The sequence below is a fragment of the Homalodisca vitripennis genome, chromosome 1 (assembly GCF_021130785.1).
Source record: "Homalodisca vitripennis isolate AUS2020 chromosome 1, UT_GWSS_2.1, whole genome shotgun sequence".
In the NCBI taxonomy this organism is placed as follows: Eukaryota; Metazoa; Arthropoda; class Insecta; order Hemiptera; family Cicadellidae; genus Homalodisca; species Homalodisca vitripennis.
This window is the reverse complement of record NC_060207.1, coordinates 187,148,903-187,167,535: the sequence shown is the minus strand read 5'-3', so window position 1 is coordinate 187,167,535 and position 18,633 is coordinate 187,148,903. Positions and strand designations below refer to the sequence as shown.

At 34.1% G+C, this 18,633-nt stretch overlaps 1 protein-coding gene across 2 annotated transcripts; it reads right to left on the bottom strand.

The window, feature by feature from the left end:
* Window positions 1-1,157: 1,157 nt before the first annotated feature.
* LOC124355857 lies at window positions 1,158-13,897 on the bottom strand. Of its 2 annotated transcripts, none has more exons than XM_046807014.1 (3): window positions 13,760-13,897; window positions 2,430-2,826; window positions 1,158-1,770 (listed from the first exon to the last, which is right to left on the bottom strand). In XM_046807014.1, exons 1-3 carry the CDS (start codon window positions 13,802-13,804, stop codon window positions 1,217-1,219), a joined length of 996 nt encoding a protein of 331 aa, XP_046662970.1. In that variant the 5' UTR covers window positions 13,805-13,897; the 3' UTR covers window positions 1,158-1,216. The 2 variants fall into 2 exon arrangements, with proteins under 2 accessions (XP_046662970.1, XP_046662974.1); XM_046807018.1 differs by lacking the exon at window positions 13,760-13,897 and adding an exon at window positions 13,567-13,752.
* Between the last annotated feature and the right edge of the window lie 4,736 nt (window positions 13,898-18,633).

The following is an 18,633-nucleotide window of genomic DNA, read 5'->3' as shown; positions in this document are numbered from 1 at the left end:
ATTAGAATTTAAATTGTAGTGGAGTACGGTTAATGTTTCCTTTAATTTTACTTAGAATATGGTGTAGTGCTTCTGAATTGCTATGCTCTTTGGAAATTAAATTTAATGCTTCTTTAAAACATTACATTATGGCATTCCAAAATCTACAACACTACAGTGTTGCCAGAAAGTTTAGGGACACCCCACATAAAGTGATATACTACTTCTTGTGTCCCTATACTAACAGCAGATTGGCTAACTCTATATATTTCCCCATTAACGCAGTGAAAACGAAGTATTTTGGTGTGACTTTCATTACTTTATGTATAAAATCTTTCAATATATGAACTTTTTTGTGATTTTAAAATTTTGGAGGAAACACCTGTTTTTTGAAACATTAAAATTTATAACTTCTAAAATAAATGTCCAATCATCTTAATAATTGGTACGTTGTTTTAACATAAGATATTGAGTAAATAAATGCTATTGTGGCAACTAGAAAAAAATAACTCACAGTTTGGTGATCGCTCAAATTTCTTTTATTTTTATTTTTTTCGGAAATGAAAAACTGATAACTTTGGTGCGTTGTAGCGCTAGAACTATGAGAGTGGTAGGCAATCCACACACACCAGCTTGTTCCTCACAAAACAGAGGAAGGGATATTGATGCGCACGCACTCCTTTTTCATCATTTGCTTTGTTGCCGTCAGCTACAAACATCGCCATTTCCGTGTTTGTAAAAAAAAAATAAAGGAACTTTGAGCGATCACCAAACTGTGAGTGATTTTTTTCTAGTTGCCACAATAGCATTTATTTACTCCATATCTTATGTTAAAACAACGTACCAATTATTAAGATGATTGGACATTTATTTTAGAAGTTATAAATTTTAATGTTTCAAAAAAAGGTGTTTCCTCCAAAATTTTAAAATCACAAAAAAGTTCATATTTTGAAAGATTTTATACATAAAGTAATGAAAGTCACACCAAAATACTTCGTTTTCACTGCGTTAATGGGGAAATATATAGAGTTAGCCAATCTGCTGTTAGTATAGGGACACAAGTAGTATATCACTTTATGTGGGGTGTCCCTAAACTTTCTGGCAACACTGTAAATATGCTAGGTTTTTCTTGGAATCATAATTTTACTAAGTAAACAAATTTATACAAAATAATCCAATAAGAGGTAGGTTAAAAATTTATTATTAAAGAGCAAATTTAGGATTTTGAACATGACATTTAATGTGTTGAACTTGCCTCAAAATCATCATCGTAATTGTAGTCATCCACATCCACTCGGTCGACACTGCTGAGTGAGCCAAACTCCTGTGACTGACTCGCTGTCAGATCACTGGTCAGACTGTCAGGAGCACTGCCCTCCTTGGTGAACGTGTTGCTCCGGTGGATCTCCCCAAAAGGTTTCAGCTGCTGTTCACTTTCAAGAACTGGTTCTTCTAATATGCTCGTAACTTTCTCCTCACGTCTTTTAGACACAGTGACTTTTGATTTTGAAGATGAACTTGAAGACTTTTTTTGCTTTACAGGTTCTATTGCAACAGGTTTACTACTTTTGGTAAGGGCAGTTTTGCTTGTTTTCAATGTTTTTGACTTTGCAGGCGTTTCGGCTAATTGACTTGGTTTCCTCTGGTCCCCAGAAGCAAGTGTGCTTGTTCTGGGCTGAGGCTTTTGAGCAAGTGAACTTCTATAAGGCGATTCTCTTTGTAGTGAAGATGGCTTCTTCTTTATTTGTGGCTGGGAGATATTTTGCATAATTTTTGGTCTCCCACTTGCAGCTGAAACAATTTAATAAAGCAGCACAACTGTAATAATTGTCTGTATTAAACTTACCATTGATGATGTGTGAGTTAAAAGCATAACAAAATGTTGGTCCTTTGCCATCGATTTATGTCAACAAAAACCAGTAAATGTTTTTGCAGAGGTATTTGAGACTGTTTTAAGCATTTGAGCATTGGTATCTGTCCACTTAAAAAAATGTAAATAATTTACTTATCAACTAACTTTAATGTAACTTGATAGTTTTATAAGGTTATTGTGCTCATAATTTAATATACAAATATATCAATTATCGCAATTAAGTTTAATATCCAATGATTTTTAACAATTAAAAAAAGAATAGTTTGTGGGTTAAAACTAATATTTTAAACAATTTTTTTTTAAACATTAAGACAATAATTAAATATTTCTTGAACAGTATACATTGTAATAACTATATGTAATAATAATTCTTCATATTATTCACTATTAAAAATATTTATTTGAATATTATGTTATATTTATCTCCAATTCCAAAACAAATTTTTAACTATTCTTTCTACATACAAAGTTTATCAGTTGTGATATTTTCAGAAACCAAATATGCATAGAGATATTATCAAGAGAAATTGTCATCAATATTAAAATTATTAAAATTCTCTTGAAAACAGAGACTTACCAGCCATGTATGGTGAAGAAGTAGACACTTTCGACTTTATAGTTTTGTCTATTTGTGGTTTTTGGTTGTTCCGAGATGAAGTGCTGGGCTTCCCTTCTACAGCAGGCTTTCTTTTTTGAACTAAAGAATGTTGTGCTTCCTTTTTGACACCTAGTTTAATTTCTGTTTTTTCTGATGTTGCGCTCTTTTCTTTGACAACCCCAATACGACTACTCTCCTCGCGTGACTTTGAGGATTCTTTCGTACTTGCTCCTTCGCTCACCCTTGTCCTGCTCTGGGTTGTACTTTTGGTTGAGTCTTTGGTAGCTTCTCTTTTCCTTCTGACTGTTTCATCACTTCCTCTTTTTGATACGCTTTCATCTTTTCGTCTGGTAGTCTTCTTGTCATCAGAATTAAACTGGAACATATTGAAGTAATACAGTTTAAAATGCAAGAGAAGATTCAACTTAACGCATCAAACTATATGAATTTCAAAGTGAATATGTTTGAAACGTGAGTTATATTAAGTCTTCTAATTATAGTTACAAAGAAAACCATATCAAGAGGGTATCATGGAATAGAGGAGGATCCGAACCAAAGAGATTTAAGTGTGGCAAGTATAGTTGTTGAGTCCCGTTTCTTAAAACCCAATTATTCTGTGATAATAATAACTTGTTATTAAATCACATTATTAAATTGATGACGTTTCTTATCAAAATATTTCTATTAACTTTTCTTGAGTTGTTGTTTTTGTTTGTTTACAAAAAATCAACTGCTTTAATTGTAGTAAGTAACAATGAAGCTTTCATTTTTCAGTCGAAAATCGCAGGCCGACGACCACAAAACAATTGAGTGACAGCTGGCTTTGTCAGGGAGGTTACGAGCCCGGCGGGGTCGATACATAGTCGTCCCAGTAAGGTTAATATAGTCGCGATCGACTCAGACTTACCGGGCCGGGCCTCTGTTACAACACAGTATTTAGACAACGAAGAAAACACATTCAACATTTCCCGGTTGTTATTCGGCTATTAATTCCCGAGAACTAATTACAGAGAAATTTAATAAATTGTTTATAAAACGAGTCGATTAATCAAGAGCGTCACTCAACTAATTAGAGTGTATTGTTCGAGCTGGTGAGGATTTGTCGCGATAAACTATTGTGACACGCAGCTGTTACCCCTGACACGAAGACATCGGTTGAAACAGTTTCGAAGTTTGGCTTAATTATGCTGGAAAACTTGAACTTGAAATGATTTGATTTAAATCACCATAAGTAAAAAGTTTATACTTGGAAATATATTTTTATACATTCTGTCAAAGAATATATATTTTATAGAAATACTACAAAGTATTCATAAAAACGCTTTAATCGAAATCGGAACATTCGTATGATCTATAGGAGTGGTCACGTACTAACGAAAGGGCGCACGCAAGCATATTCCTGTTGTACTCTTGAGTGAAGTATGGATTTTCTGAATATGTTGGCCAGATGGCCGTATCATTTCTGATAAGTTAAGCTACTTTTCCAAAAAAACAATATGAACTCCAGAAAGTAGGCTATTCTTCGACAAATTTATGAAAAATGTCATTAATATCTTTACAGTCAATGTCATCCAAAGGTGTCATTTATTTAGAAGTAATTGTATTTTATGGAGAGGCCGATATACTTTTAAGCCTTACTCTGCCTCATGGTCCACTGGTCTATGCGTGGATTTTATCAAACAGAATAAGAGGGAGAGTCGATACAGTACAAGGTCGATGGTACTGATAATAAGTACTAAGACAGTATTTGAAACCATCATCATCTCTAATTCATATCCAAAATCTCAATCCGACGCCTTAGACCGCTCGGCCATCAGCACTCCCGATGAATTTGGTTTCATTTCTAGATACTTCCTAAGAGTATTATACGAGAAGATTCCGATTATAATTAGAGCTCAGGCTATTAAAGTCATCTTCAGCAGTACGAAAAATAGGCATTCCATTACCAAAGAATAAAAGGTTTAACGTGTTTCTTTACAATGATTACAAGTTTTCTTTCTTTTCTAATGGATTATTTCTCACCAGATGAAGAGGATGGATTGCAATTCTCAAAACGTTGTGTTATACATGTTGTAACATATAACGGTGGTAAATGTCTGAAATCTTATCATCATCGGATAGTTTACAATACGAATAAACTGTTGCTAGGGAACACCCCAGCTCGCTTCACGGATCAACCCCAGCTCTATGCCCGATTGTTTCTCCGTCTTAGACATTGCAAAAGTTGGTAGGTAAATCTTATTGTTAGATGTAAAAAAACACATGGTACGAGAAGGATAATGTTTAAGGAACAGAAAAGATAAAACGCACAGTAAAGTCCCACTGGAGCTATTGCTCGCAGCTCGCAATCCAAAGTCCAATCCTAGTACTACTACAATTGACGAGATTTAGCACTTGTGAATTCTAATAATTCATAGTTTCTAAACTTTGAGGAGGATGGGTTTCGATTTTCTTTCTTTAAGCTATTAATTTTATTCTTAAATTTATGAAGGAACTAAATTAAGTTAAATCTGCTTGGTTAATCGTCGCTTGATTAAATAAAACGCAGCTCTAAAATTTCAATTATACCTTCATTAAAAAAGGAAGCAAAAATATAATCCTGCAATTTTATTTCATTGAGTTATTTACACTACAATGCTGGTATTTTAATATTTAGGAAATTAAAATATTTGATACAGATCATATATATTCCCTAGATGTAACAAACAATGGGATATATTTATAGATTGATCCGTGTTCCTTATTAGCCTAAACGATTTAAATACAGATTTATAATTTGAAGAAAGAGGAAATAAAAATTATGTGTTATATTTGAATTGCAAGAAAAAACTTAATGATTGTAATCGTAAAGTAATCACCTCGTATTAATTTACACTGTCCATACGTTCTGTGAAGCTGTAAATATAAATATTGATTTTTCATTATTAATAGTCATTAATGATTTTTTATTAATTCAAAACTTTACAATATATTTTAAACTGTTAATAGCAGAATTTGAATTAGCTTTTTAGACTTATTTTCACTGAGTTGCTTAACTTTGCAAACCCCACAGTGGGACATAAGGGCGGACGAACTGCAACTACATAAAATAATACCGTATTACAGAATTTCCATTTAACCTTTTAGGGATAGTTTTATTTATTGCACCTTAAAATCCCATCATTCAATTAAGAAACTATATCCATTATTATTGGCGATCTGCCGGGTAAATTAAGTCAAATTCAGCATTCACTAATAGTTATACAATTAATTAAGAGTCAAACGCCATTGGCTTCGGAAGTACTGAATTTGTTTAAAAAGCTGCTTTGAGATTAACTTGTAACAACTTTTATTTCAATATTGAAGCGAAAGGGGTTTGAACAGTTGCGAAGTTTCAACATTTCCCGAGAAGCCCTTTATTATAAGAGCGGAGATTAACTCAGTTTGTGCAACCATTGTAGTTGTAACTCTTTCAGTCGTACAAGAATGGTAATTAGGATAGTTGAAAAGTTTGATTTTAATACCAATTAATTATTGTTAGACTGCAATGTATTATATTAAAAACTTTAATAACTTTAAATAACAATATTTTTATCGTATTTAACACTATTAAAATTGTTGTCATGTAAAAGAATTCTCAGAATTGTGATAAATAGCCCCTAAAATGGAGTGACTAGCAAGAATAGGAAACAAAACTTGTAAAAACGTGTGACGTCATCTGGTAAAAGGTCAACTTCTTTTGAGTTACAAGTTGATAGTACTCTTTGAAGGGGAATATTAGTTTATTAGGCAGCAATGGAAGTGTGATTTATTGTTATAAAAAATGTTTGTTTATGCTAGATTTTTTTTATCTTCAGGACTTTCCAGTTAAGTACCATAGATACCTTTCAACTGTAACCAGCTCAAAATGTCTCCAAATCTAGAAAGTGGGTTTGTGCTATTTTGTCACAAAAAGTAACATAGACGAATCTCTATGTGGACGTTAACTCGAGAGTAAATTAGTGTACTTAATTTTGTGAAAATGAATATCTAGAATACGTGACCGAACATCCAACACGAGGGACGTGTGAGGAGAATAAAACACACACACACACACACACACACACACACACACACACACACACACACACACACACACACACACACACACACACACACACACACACACACACACACACACACACACACACACACACACACACACACACACACACACACACACACACACACACACACACACACACACACACACACACACACACACACACACACACACACACACACACACACACACACACACACACACACACACACACACACACACACACACACACACACACACACACACACACACACACACACACACACACACACACACACACACACACACACACACACACACACACACACACACACACACACACACACACACACACACACACACACACACACACACACACACACACACACACACACACACACACACACAAAATAACCTTCCCTTCCGAAAATAATATTTTAACCTTTAAACAACTACACCAATACTCTGTAATACTGTTTGTTCAAAAGTTTATTGGTCAATTTGAATTTAGGGAAAATAATAGAGTGACAAGATCTAGTCAGAATTTACTACTAAAATTCCGTTTGTAACCAAGGAATCGAGTCGGCATCAATTTTGTTCTATAGGTCCTAAAATATACAACAATTTCTTGCTGCATTGTGAGCAGAGCATTATTTTTGAAAAGAAACCTAAAGTAAAATTAAAAGCTCTGGAATATGTCAAGAACTTGCCTATTGATTGATAAAATAATTGTTTTTGTTATAATGTATATAGTTGTGAATGTTATCTTATTTTAATGTGTGTATATATATATATTTATTTATTTATTATATAGCTATTTATTGCACTCGTATTGTCGCTAAGTCTGGCCTGGTTGACGCTCTGTATCTGTATTATAGTTTGTTTTTGTTGATTTATTGTTGTGTCATGCACTGTTTGTTTGCTCTGTAAATGTATAAATTTATTTATTAATATGGATTGTTAATATATTTATATATTTAAATTGTTAATATGTTTTTTGATTATATTAATTGTTATTTTATTTATTTATCTAAGTTGTTAATATATTTTTTGCTAATATGAATTGTTATTATTTTTATTTATCAAAGTTATTAATATATTAATTAGTATGCATTGTTAATATAGTGATTTGTAAAATTATGAATTCGGATAATTATGCATGAAATGTAATATGTGTTCTTTCGCTCTAAATTTTACGGTATTTAATGTGATGATTAGTTACTTTAAATAAGGATCTAGGGACCAACTGCTCCCCCGCACGCGCAGTTCTGCGCCTAGGGGGATAAAAGTGTATGTATGAAATTGTATTGTATTTTTCTTGAATAAAGTGATTTTGAACTTGAACACACACACACACACACACACACACACACACGCGCGCGCGCGCACGCACGCACGCACGCACGCACTTTATTGGTAATTACTGAACAAACACCCAATCGATATATAATAACCACTGGATTCCAAGTCAAGTGGTTTAGGACTAAAACATTTGTTCAACACATCTGACTGATCAATAGTGAATTAATTCAACTAGTGTTGTTAAACTTCATACAGATTTCCTGGGGAAACTGCACGGATAGTTTCCTAGTAATCCCCTCGTATTCTAGTCGCATTTAACGGACTTGGTAGGCTTAACTTAATTAGTTGTATGTTGTTTCCATCTAAAACACAAATTTACCTTTTTATTACTTTCAGTTAACTACTGAATAACTTCTACTACTCCAATTGATTATCATGCGAGGTTTACGTACATACTCAGAACTGTAAGACCAAGCACATTTAATTCTATTTTCTTAATTACTGGACTACACAATATGGAATTCACCCTCATTTTGAGTTCTCGCCTATAAATGGAATAAGCCTTCAACAAGAATAAGCAAAGATGCACACGGATAGTTAATTGATTGCAAATCTTTACTTTACTCCTAGTGCAAAACATGAATTATAACGGTAGCAAGTAATCACTGCAAATTTCCAGTTAGCCTAATGTAAGTATTACCAAATTTCCAGATATGCATTGGTTGCATAGCAACGTACAACAAACACGATAAATAAATAATTCGAATTAGATTTCCACTATCTTCTATACCACATTAGGCAATTAATTTAATTGCACACATCAATCTATAGAACAACATAATTCAATTTTAATAATTACAGTACATTTATTTTTATTATTTAGCCAATGTAATAAAACGTATTAAAATGTATAATTAGTTAGTTACACAATGTGTTATATTAGTATGGACAAAAATGCTAATAAATTGAAAGATGAAGTGTTCTATTTTTATAACATATAACGATGGCAAATGTATAAAAATCATCCCTTAAAATCATACAATGTCAATAACCAACTTATAACAAAGAATGTAACATGAAACTGGAAAATAGATCTACTTAACTAATTAATTCGTTTATTGAAGTACAAAACCGAGTCTTTCTTGAAAAAGAACTCGAACAAACAAAAGGAGCATGTTTAATGTGTTAGTTATAGCATAAAATACAAAGCAGACAATTTATTGGATTTTTACACCATCATGGAGGAATATTTTGAAAGTGCTTGTCTGTATTTCTCGTATGCAAAATTATTACTACAGGCCGCTTTTTAACTAAGTGTAAAGAACCCAATATTAAAACTCCTGAATGGAGAAACCAAACAAAACTTTGTTAACGTTGAATATTATTTTACTATAATTTTCTTTCCAATCTGTCAAGAATCTATATTGTTACTCGTAGCCCTAGAACCGTGAGCAAATTTTACTTCGTATCTCAGTAAACAACCTGGGTTTTCATGAAAAAAAAAGAGAAAGATTCCCATGTGAAATAAAATCTATCGTCAGGCGTGGTAATGTTGGTGAAGGTATCAAAAGGTATTTTATTCTGAAGTTATATTTTTCTTCGTTTCAAACCAACCCTCAGACACGTAAATAAATATTAAATCAGCGTCAGATAACCATATAAAGACCCTTAAGAAGCGTGTGTATGACGCTTGGTTTTTAGGAAAGAAACGACTTGATAGCAATTCCAGAGAAGTTTGGAGTTGACCAAACAAGAGTCCAACGCCTTTAATACTGCCTGGCTATCTGTGAAAATACTAATCGTCTTACTCCAATACTGCATACGAAGCTTCTCACGACCACATTGTCTGTGACTTATGCCTGAAAAACTGTAGGATAAGGACCCATAAGAGCCACTAGCTCCCAAAATCCCAGCACTTGTGCCACTTTTTGTTTTAGAGCAATCCGTAAACCATTTAAGCTCCGTTTGTGGAAGGGGTTTCTTTCTCTCCGACCAAGACTCCCTAAAAGGTTTGACAATCCTGAATAGTTTGTCGAAAGAAGTTCTTTGAAACATCTGATCAGAGATCAAGTACAAAGAACTTCTCCGAATCAGGATGCTAACTTTGCAGTGCCGCCTGATGCGGCCCGAGGTTGACCAAGGCCCCTCCTGCTGAAGTCAGTAGGCACTCCTCCAGGCCATACCCCGAATGACCATATCCAGGGGGCAAGGTTGAGACAGCATTCTAGAATCGTGCCCGGCGCAATTGGGAAGACCTCCAGTAATAGCCATCGTTTGGATGCTAGCCACATTACCTGCCGCAGTCCTGGGTTTGGTTTTTGTTCACCAGACAACAATCCCAAACATGAATGCAGGTCTAACCACGGAGACAAAAAACTAATACAGAAGCCTCGGGTTAAGTCCTCAAGGCCCAACTTATCACACGTCTGCATTGCATCAAAGACTATTTCCCTTTGGCGACAACCCTTTCCAGAGGGGGTCCCCAGTTCAGGACCTATAAAGGACCCATGTACTTGATATCATACTTTATCTCGATATAAGTGCCCTTAAATATAAATGCACCAATACCCTCCAACTAACGCCTTATTGTAAAGGCAAACACGGCAGCTTTGGTGTGGTTGACAATAAGGCTCATCCCATCACACCAGTTTCCCATGTTCAGAGCAGCATTGGTCAGTTCCACTAATGTGTTGAACTTGCCACTCACAAAAATCACAATTTCATCTGCGTACTCCTGTGCGAAGACAATACTACTCTTTAAGACACAAGCAGGTCGTGCACAACTAGGTTCCACGGAGGGGGGGGGGAAAGGACGCCATCCTGGGAAAAGCCCCTCGTATTCCTTATTCTGATGCTCACTGCCATAAGAGTGGTAATAACCACCCTATCCGTGAGTGGGGCCCTTATCCAGTCACATATTTGACCATCAACACTACGTCTCGAGACTGCATTGACAATCGCCTGAGTGCCTGTATTACTAACCTCAGTGAGTTGTCTAGTGTGTATTATCTTAGGCCAAGACATTCGGTAAGATATTATGTAATGGTTGACATAATTAATTAGTAATGGACAGTTTGAAAAATCAAATCGCGACATCGCTTCCTTTTGGGAAGCAGAATACAAGAACCGATCGTCATAATGACATGTAATTTTCACGGTATGTCTTTAAATACTGCTCTTTATAATAATGTAATTTTTTAGGTCTCCTGTAAGGAAATCTTCCAAAAATAGTAGCCTCGGGATAATACCAAGGTACCTAGTTAAGTATAAAATGGCTAAACACGTGAGTACTTCTTTAAGGTATTCTAAACTTTAAACGTCTTTAGGCGTAAAAATATTAGAGCGTAAAACTTGACATAGCATTACGAAATTAGGCCATCGAATGAAAAGAAGTAAAGCTTGGGAAATAGAGCTTAGTTTTAGTAACAGCTAACTTGCTATTTTACAGGTATATAAAATATTTTTAGGAATGTGTTTTTATAGTATATGGTTGAGTATTTGCTTTGTAAAATAAGAATGTAGAATTGTTGTATAAAACAGGTGTTGGCTATAGTATTTTACGTGTTCAAATAAGATTTAAATCAAAATACAATTGTAACGTTAAAATACACAACCAGTTGAAAGACAAGGAACTCGGTTGAGCCGTTAATACCTACTGAGCTACGCTGAAATAAGTTTCAATTAATTAAAACTGCAATAAATAAAGAGCACAAAGCAGATCTGGCAGACTTTTACTTTCAACCCGCCCCTCTTTCTCTCACAACGGGCTTCTCTTTCTTTGTTCTTAGCATTTTAATAAAACTTCTAAACGCTCAAAGTGTAATTGTTTTCCGACAAATACGAGGAATTGATTTTCTTACAAGATGAAAGGCTTTGATCAAATTATCACACTTTTAATTGGCTTGAACTTGTTCACTAGTTGCGTTTCTATGACGTAATGTGTCCAAAGTGTTTAGTCATATTTGTGTAAGCACTATCAAACTGTAAGCCCATTAGTTTCCGACTTTAAACCATATTTGTGTGAACAGGTGTTTTTCACAAAACTATTTCCATATTAAAATATTTGTAAATAAGTGAAATCAGAAAACTATTTACAAGCCACGATGAATGCCGGTGTGTAATATATCCCAAAGTTTCACGGTACATAGAGTGCGCTCTATAGTCAGTATTATGACCAACATTCAAAGCTTTTTCGTAAAATTCCTATGTATATTTCGCAGACACGTACAGAAGAGCTAGTGAACAAAAGGATATTTAATACTAGTAGCCTGTGAGCGAGAACCGTCAGATAAGTAGTCATCTAAGCCATATCGTCGGTCGTATGTTTGGCTGACACTGGCTTATGGTTAGGTTTAAGTTTATAAGGCAAAAAATATAATATGATACAAAACCTTAACGTTTGATATTTAATCCCTTTTGATATCCTCACATTTCGATTCCCTCACTCACCAAAACTATCTCAGATGGCGATCGATTTATTTCTTTGAGGAAATTCCTCTTACCAGTTTCACGAAAAAAAAACTGGCCTGCGTATGCAAAGAACATTAACTCTCGGATGCGTTGTTTTATAGTATGGATTTTATTTACCAGTATCCATACTAATCATCCCACTTGCTAAATATACCATCAGAATCTTTCAAGACTTAAATGTACTAATAAACCAAGGGCTGTAGAATCTTTACATTAAAAAAACGTTACGTTCCAATAGCAATTTCTGACGCATACTGATTTAAAATTAGTTAATTACATACTAAGAACATCTTTTTCTCTGCAAAGCGTTGGATTACGGATCTAAAGCTCATTAGACAAATCTTAAGTTTTTAAAACTTCTGATATTCCACATCCTAACTTTTTTAAACAGCTCTGTTCCCGTATACAAAAACTTTTAATTTTCCACGAGAACATTGCTTTATCTTGGTTCTTGTCGTTAAAAACTATCGGAACAAATTAGCTTATGTTAAGGAACATACAACAGGTTTTAGACAAATTGCATCGAAATTAATCATAGTTCTACCGATTAATAACAATGGCCAAATAATATTGCAATTTACTGTTCAGGGTAAAATGTATATCACAGATAAACAAGAAGAAAACTCTCAAATTTGATCCTTGAGGAACGCCACTAAAATCGTACTTCCCAGAAAATCCAAAGTACGAGGAGTAAATTAATAGCACCAAGCTTCTTAAAAAAGATGGTAAATATTAAGAAAACCTTTTGGTTTGGAAGCAGACAGATTCCCGTTACACAATCCTTAATGCTGGAAAGGATGACAAGTTTCTAGTTGTCAATCGGACTGGAATAAATATGCGTTCTTGTAGAGATAAGGTGAACGATTTTCCTTTGTTATAAGTAGAAACTTCTGCAATTTAAAGTTAAATTCTGTGGACATGGCTGTATTATCAATTGAAAGTTATTAGTGTATTAGTGTAATTATACTGAAACTGATAAGGAAATACAGTAAAACTAGTTTGGCGTTGATATTGCATCTTGCTGTAAGAAATGCCCCGTTCACAGTAATGCTATGCAATAGACGTAACCCAATATCGACTTTTCTTGTAGTTAATTCTAACGTGGCCTTGAAGGAGTGTAACTTTTTGCCTTTTGTTCTCGTACAGTCTTATGCACTATCCACTATTTGCTGATTTCCCGTTTTACATTCTGAATCAAATGGAAACAATCAATTTATACAAAAATAAAATACTGTATATAACACTAATAAATGTATAAAAGGTGTTAATTAATGCATATCGAACCAATTCGTCGAAGTCCATGTGTTTCCACTTGCAATTCAAGAGTTGTTATTTACTTCTAAAGTTATATTGAACAACTTTCACTGTCAGTGAAAACTAAAACATTGATACACGCAACGTGCAGATGATAAAATGAGTTCGTAATTTGTTGCGCAATAAAGAATTTACTAAGTGGTTCCAGTTAATGTTTACTCACCGAAATAAATCCGTTGACCTCACTTGACCCTCCTCTTTTTGACATATTTACATGTTGATTAAACAGATGTAAATTAAACGGGACAACAAACAACAATACCGCTGCTAACCAACTATCACACGGTTCGTAACTAACAGTGCGTGTAGTTAGCCAGCTGAATCCGGAACAATCAATATAGTCCGCCATCTTGCGCGGCCACCTGGATCTCGTCGACCATAACAAACGGTGTATATATATTTTATAATTAATGTACCCAGACAGTTATTTTATACCGTAAGATTTCAGCTTCGTATTATTTTGTGAAATTATGCTTAGACCTACATGTGATTTGTATTTAATTAATCAAAACCATACAAATTTCAGTAGTATATTTTTGGGTATAATTGTCAATGGTGTAAACGGTATAATAATCAATACAATAATGAGATTTTCACAATATCTATCGATGTGGGCGTACGCAAACACTATTGTAAACAGAGTTTCTTAAGTAATTTCCATCCAAAGTATTTAATTTTTCAATTAATACTTGTTCTAACAAAATTAGCCTATACTTTGTAACGTGACTTGTAGTTGTTTTCCTGTTCTTCTTTTAACCTTTTACTAGGACCTGTATCATTCAGTACTCCTGAGTAATGTCTGTCCTGTTACTGCCACATAATATGAAATAAATTAAATTAGTTTCAAATTATATTTAAAATTACAATATATATGGTTTGTATATGTATGTCCGATATGATACTACAACGATATGTTCCCTTATTTAACCTTTCCTTTATTGAGTCCATTGAGAACCTTTCAATTCAATAATAAATTGGCCTCACATCATCAACCTCTGGAGAAAAATCAGTAAACACATAGTAAAGAATGATTAGTATATTATTGACAACATTAGAAAAGGATTTTCAAGTTTTTGTTTTAAAGACAAAAATTTATTTTGAAATAGCCTTTTTACAGAAAATAATGACAATTTTCTTATTAAATAAGGATGATTAAACTGATGCATTATAACCAATTAAGATTCTAACATTTTGTCGTTTACTAATCATTAATGTAATTAATTTTTACATTACAAAACAGTTATTCTTATCTAAGTAATGATATTTAATTTCAACGGTAGCAAACAAAAAGTTTTTATCGAATAGTTTATGTTATTATACGTAAGAGTAAAGTAGATTATAAAATTAGATTCAAGAATGGTTGAAAATGTCAGCATTAAATGTTTACTTTAGTGGAAATAAGTTTGATCAAACTACTTCTAAAAGCTAACAACAATAGATTCTCGTTACTGCGTAACGAAAGAGAACTAAAATATAAGTTAGTGGAAAAATTAAACGGAAAAGTAAGTAAAGGATTGATGGAGTTGTCTCAGGAATCGAGGTAACTCGATAAAAGTATCATCTATCTTCATCGTGCACTTTAGCCATTGGCCATCTTAATGTGATCAGCCATCACCTGATTTTGTTGTCGTATTTCATTATTATAAATAATTTGCGCAACAATGTCTAGGAGTAAATAAAAGTAGATTGTATTTATTAACAATTATACTTACAGCTAAACAATTTATATATCTTGTAATTTAACCCGATAATCATCTCAAGTTGTACTAATTGTTACTAGAGTATCCCACACCAAAATAGCCTATGGCATTTGAGAAGCGGTGTTGCCATATCTGCTATGACGTCATGCTGTTCCCGCTATTACGTGCCCATTTCCACAAATTGTCTGCATGATTTATAACTTGCCTGAGTCCTCCTCCGTACACTAACGGTTATAGTCTCGGCTCTCTAACCGAGAGATCACGTGGAGGTCCAATCATGTACTTTGTATTTTGAAAATAAAAACCAGTGCACTTCGAAGCCGGGCATAGCTGAAGTTAAGGCTTAAATGAGGTTAAAAAAATTGCTTGCAAAACAGATGAATGAGTTCAAATGTACGTATATTTGTTTAAGGTAACAACTGATGATGTTTATTTATTGCAACATATGTTAAGACAGAGCAGTGTAATAATTTTCCATTGGGGATTGAGACGGACCTGCCAACGTCGGACTATTTTCCTGCAGGCTGCATTAAAGGTTTTTTTGTTCATTGAGGACAAGAAGCTGATGAAACACCTCATTGTACTTAGTGCAAAAAGGGCTGCCATCTGCGTTTGCTCCAAAAGTGATAGTTTAAGATAGGAAGATTGGTGGTAAAGGCTGCCTCCTTTCGATATCTCATGAGGAGGGATATTTTAATCATGTCGCTTTGGAAAAAGAGGGGGCCAGCTCTGTTTCAGCCTCTTCCAATCAAAGCAAATGGGGGATAGTACTCTTATGTTTAGGCTAGCAACGGCCTATAACACTAAGGGAGCTCCATCCACTTCAGTAGTCATCCTCGGCAGAAGACTAGACCTATCGACTAAAAAGTTTATCCCCAATATCTTGACATTTGCCTTTGGTCATGCACCACTCCTGCACATTTATAGGAGTTTTCAGATATAAGTGACATCCGTTTTTGCTGTACCCAGTGTAGTTTCAATTGGAAGGTATAAACCAGCCAGATTTGAACCCTCCTGGGGGTTACTAGGGGTATCTAATTAGTAAAGTTAGTAACACACAGAAGGCTAATGCTGTACGTAAAGCCGTTTCCGTATGGCTATAAATAACGTGTGTTTAAATTCTTCAAGCAAATAAAAATGAAAAGGAACACATTTCTATGAGCAAACTTACAACATTATTAAGCAGAATGACATTCGTTGGTGCTAGCGATTTTTATTAATATTCAAAGTACCATTTTCCAAAAAATGTAGTTTGTTCCTTCCTGTATCTGCAGAGCTCAAATGTGTTTGCAATCCCAATGCGTTGAATAATCTGATTTCATATTCTAAAATTGAGAATATCACATGGATCTCTCGTGTGAAATGTAGAAACTTATATTCCTACATTTTCCCCTGATGGATCTTGAGGATGCAGAACTCAGTATAATAGGTGTACCACTGTACGGCGAGCTGAAAGAGAAGGACATCAAAGCCCCTGTCTTACATCAACATTCAAGACTGTATTCTTCCTCTATTCAGGTGGCATACTCAAGATTCCTTCTGGACTAAGTATCGTCAAGCATCTTAGAAGAATGAATTTTGTTGAAATTTCGGATGATCCACATCTCAAGACCAAAGTTCCTACTAGCTTTTGAAAACAACACTGCTTACGTGTTCATAGAAGCTGGGAAGAATAATAAAATGGGAATGAGAAATTATATTAATTTGAACCAGATTTGGGGCTGTTTAGCCTTTTAAACCTACCAATTCCATTCTCTAGATCATCCATGAAAACATCATGTTCCTCCAATAAGATTCTATTGTTCCATCTCAATAAGCCCCTAACCTGATAAAAAGAACAATGTTTTAAAAGGAAAGGTAAGGAATCACCGATCAGGAATGTATGATTGAACTGTATGTCAAAGCTACAATAGGCACGGAAGATAATTTAGCTGAGCGTGAGCGAAGCTCCTATTTTCGATTGACGATAGTATATTTTTGTTTGTCAGTCCACATTATTAATTAAAAAATGTTTGTTATATCATGTTAAAGTGTAGTATGTTTGCCTATAGGATGACTGTCAGTACTTCATGGGTAGTTTCATGTCAAGACAATGGCCCACGTGACCTTCGTTAAAATAAACTGTATTTCATTATCATAATACTAAAATGATGCTGCTCTTGCCACTTTAAAATTTGTGCGTGTTTGGAGAGGTCCAAGGAAACAAAATTGTGACTAGATCTTGCTGTTTTGAGGAACATTACAGTTTTATAGATCTTTCAAAAATGAAGCGATTAAAATATTTAACTCAGTGTGTCTCCTACAAAAGGCCGTTCATTCCTGCTCATTATATTATGAGCATAATGACCGTACCCTGATGCAATTAGTGTCGGCAACCAAGATATCATACAGGTCCCATCAATCTCGGATGTATTGCCTATGGTGTCACGTTATTGCTGGGAAGTTGTATCTTTTTAGAGGGTGTCCCAAAAATTAGTACCAAGCAAAAGCCCAGAGATAGAGCGCCCCTAAAGGTAATCAAATAACCTAAAACATATGCGATTTTTTTTATTTTTCGAGCTATTAATATTTGTGTGATTTTTACTAAACTCTTCCACAATAATGCACAAATCAGAAGCGCATAGTTGTAGTGCGATGAAGAGAGACAAATTACTGGAAACGGTACATGATGAGGAAATTAGGCTTATATTTCTTCACACAGAACTAATACTTGTATTTGACAACTAAAACATATACATTGAAATTATAGAAGTCATGATTGATTATGTTTTAACTTATTTTCTTTTATTTCAATAAAACTGAAATTTTTCGGCTCTATGCGTTTTGAGTGGAATTCGAGATATGATGTGATTACAATGGCATTGCCATATTTTTAGGGTAAATAGCTGATAAAAAGTACTGTTTGTTTAATTATTACTGAGAAAAATATTAAGACTTTTATTTTAAATTTGCTTCCACGTATTCTAACATTCAATGATTTTTCAAAACAGCATGGATAGATGTATAGTGATAAATTTATAACAGTCAGGAAATTAAAAAAAGTTACGTGGCTTAATTATTTACGTGGCTATAGCCTAAAACATTATAAGAGTACAAAAAAATTGTTTTGCAAAATAGCACACAAAAATTAATAACTCGGAAACTAAACATAATTGGATAACACGTTTTACGTTATTTGAGTACCTTTAGGGGCGCTCTATCTCTGGCCTTTCTTGACACTAACTTTTGTTACACCCTGTATTATAACAAGACATTTAATAGATTAATTTCACAAAGGTTTAAAAATTAATCACTTATTTATGACAGAATTTGGAAATTTCACTCTTATGTCTTATTG

Bases quoted from the DNA above. Each gene is read 5' to 3' on its own strand.
- LOC124355857 (XM_046807014.1), bottom strand. From the start codon at position 13,804: ATGTCAAAAAGAGGAGGGTCAAGTGAGGTCAACGGATTTATTTCG. The intron at 2,827-13,759 runs GTGAGTAAACAT...AATATGTTCCAG, and splicing joins AGGTCAACGGATTTATTTCG to TTTAATTCTGATGACAAGAA. The intron at 1,771-2,429 runs GTAAGTCTCTGT...AAATTGTTTCAG, and splicing joins TTCTTCACCATACATGGCTG to CTGCAAGTGGGAGACCAAAA.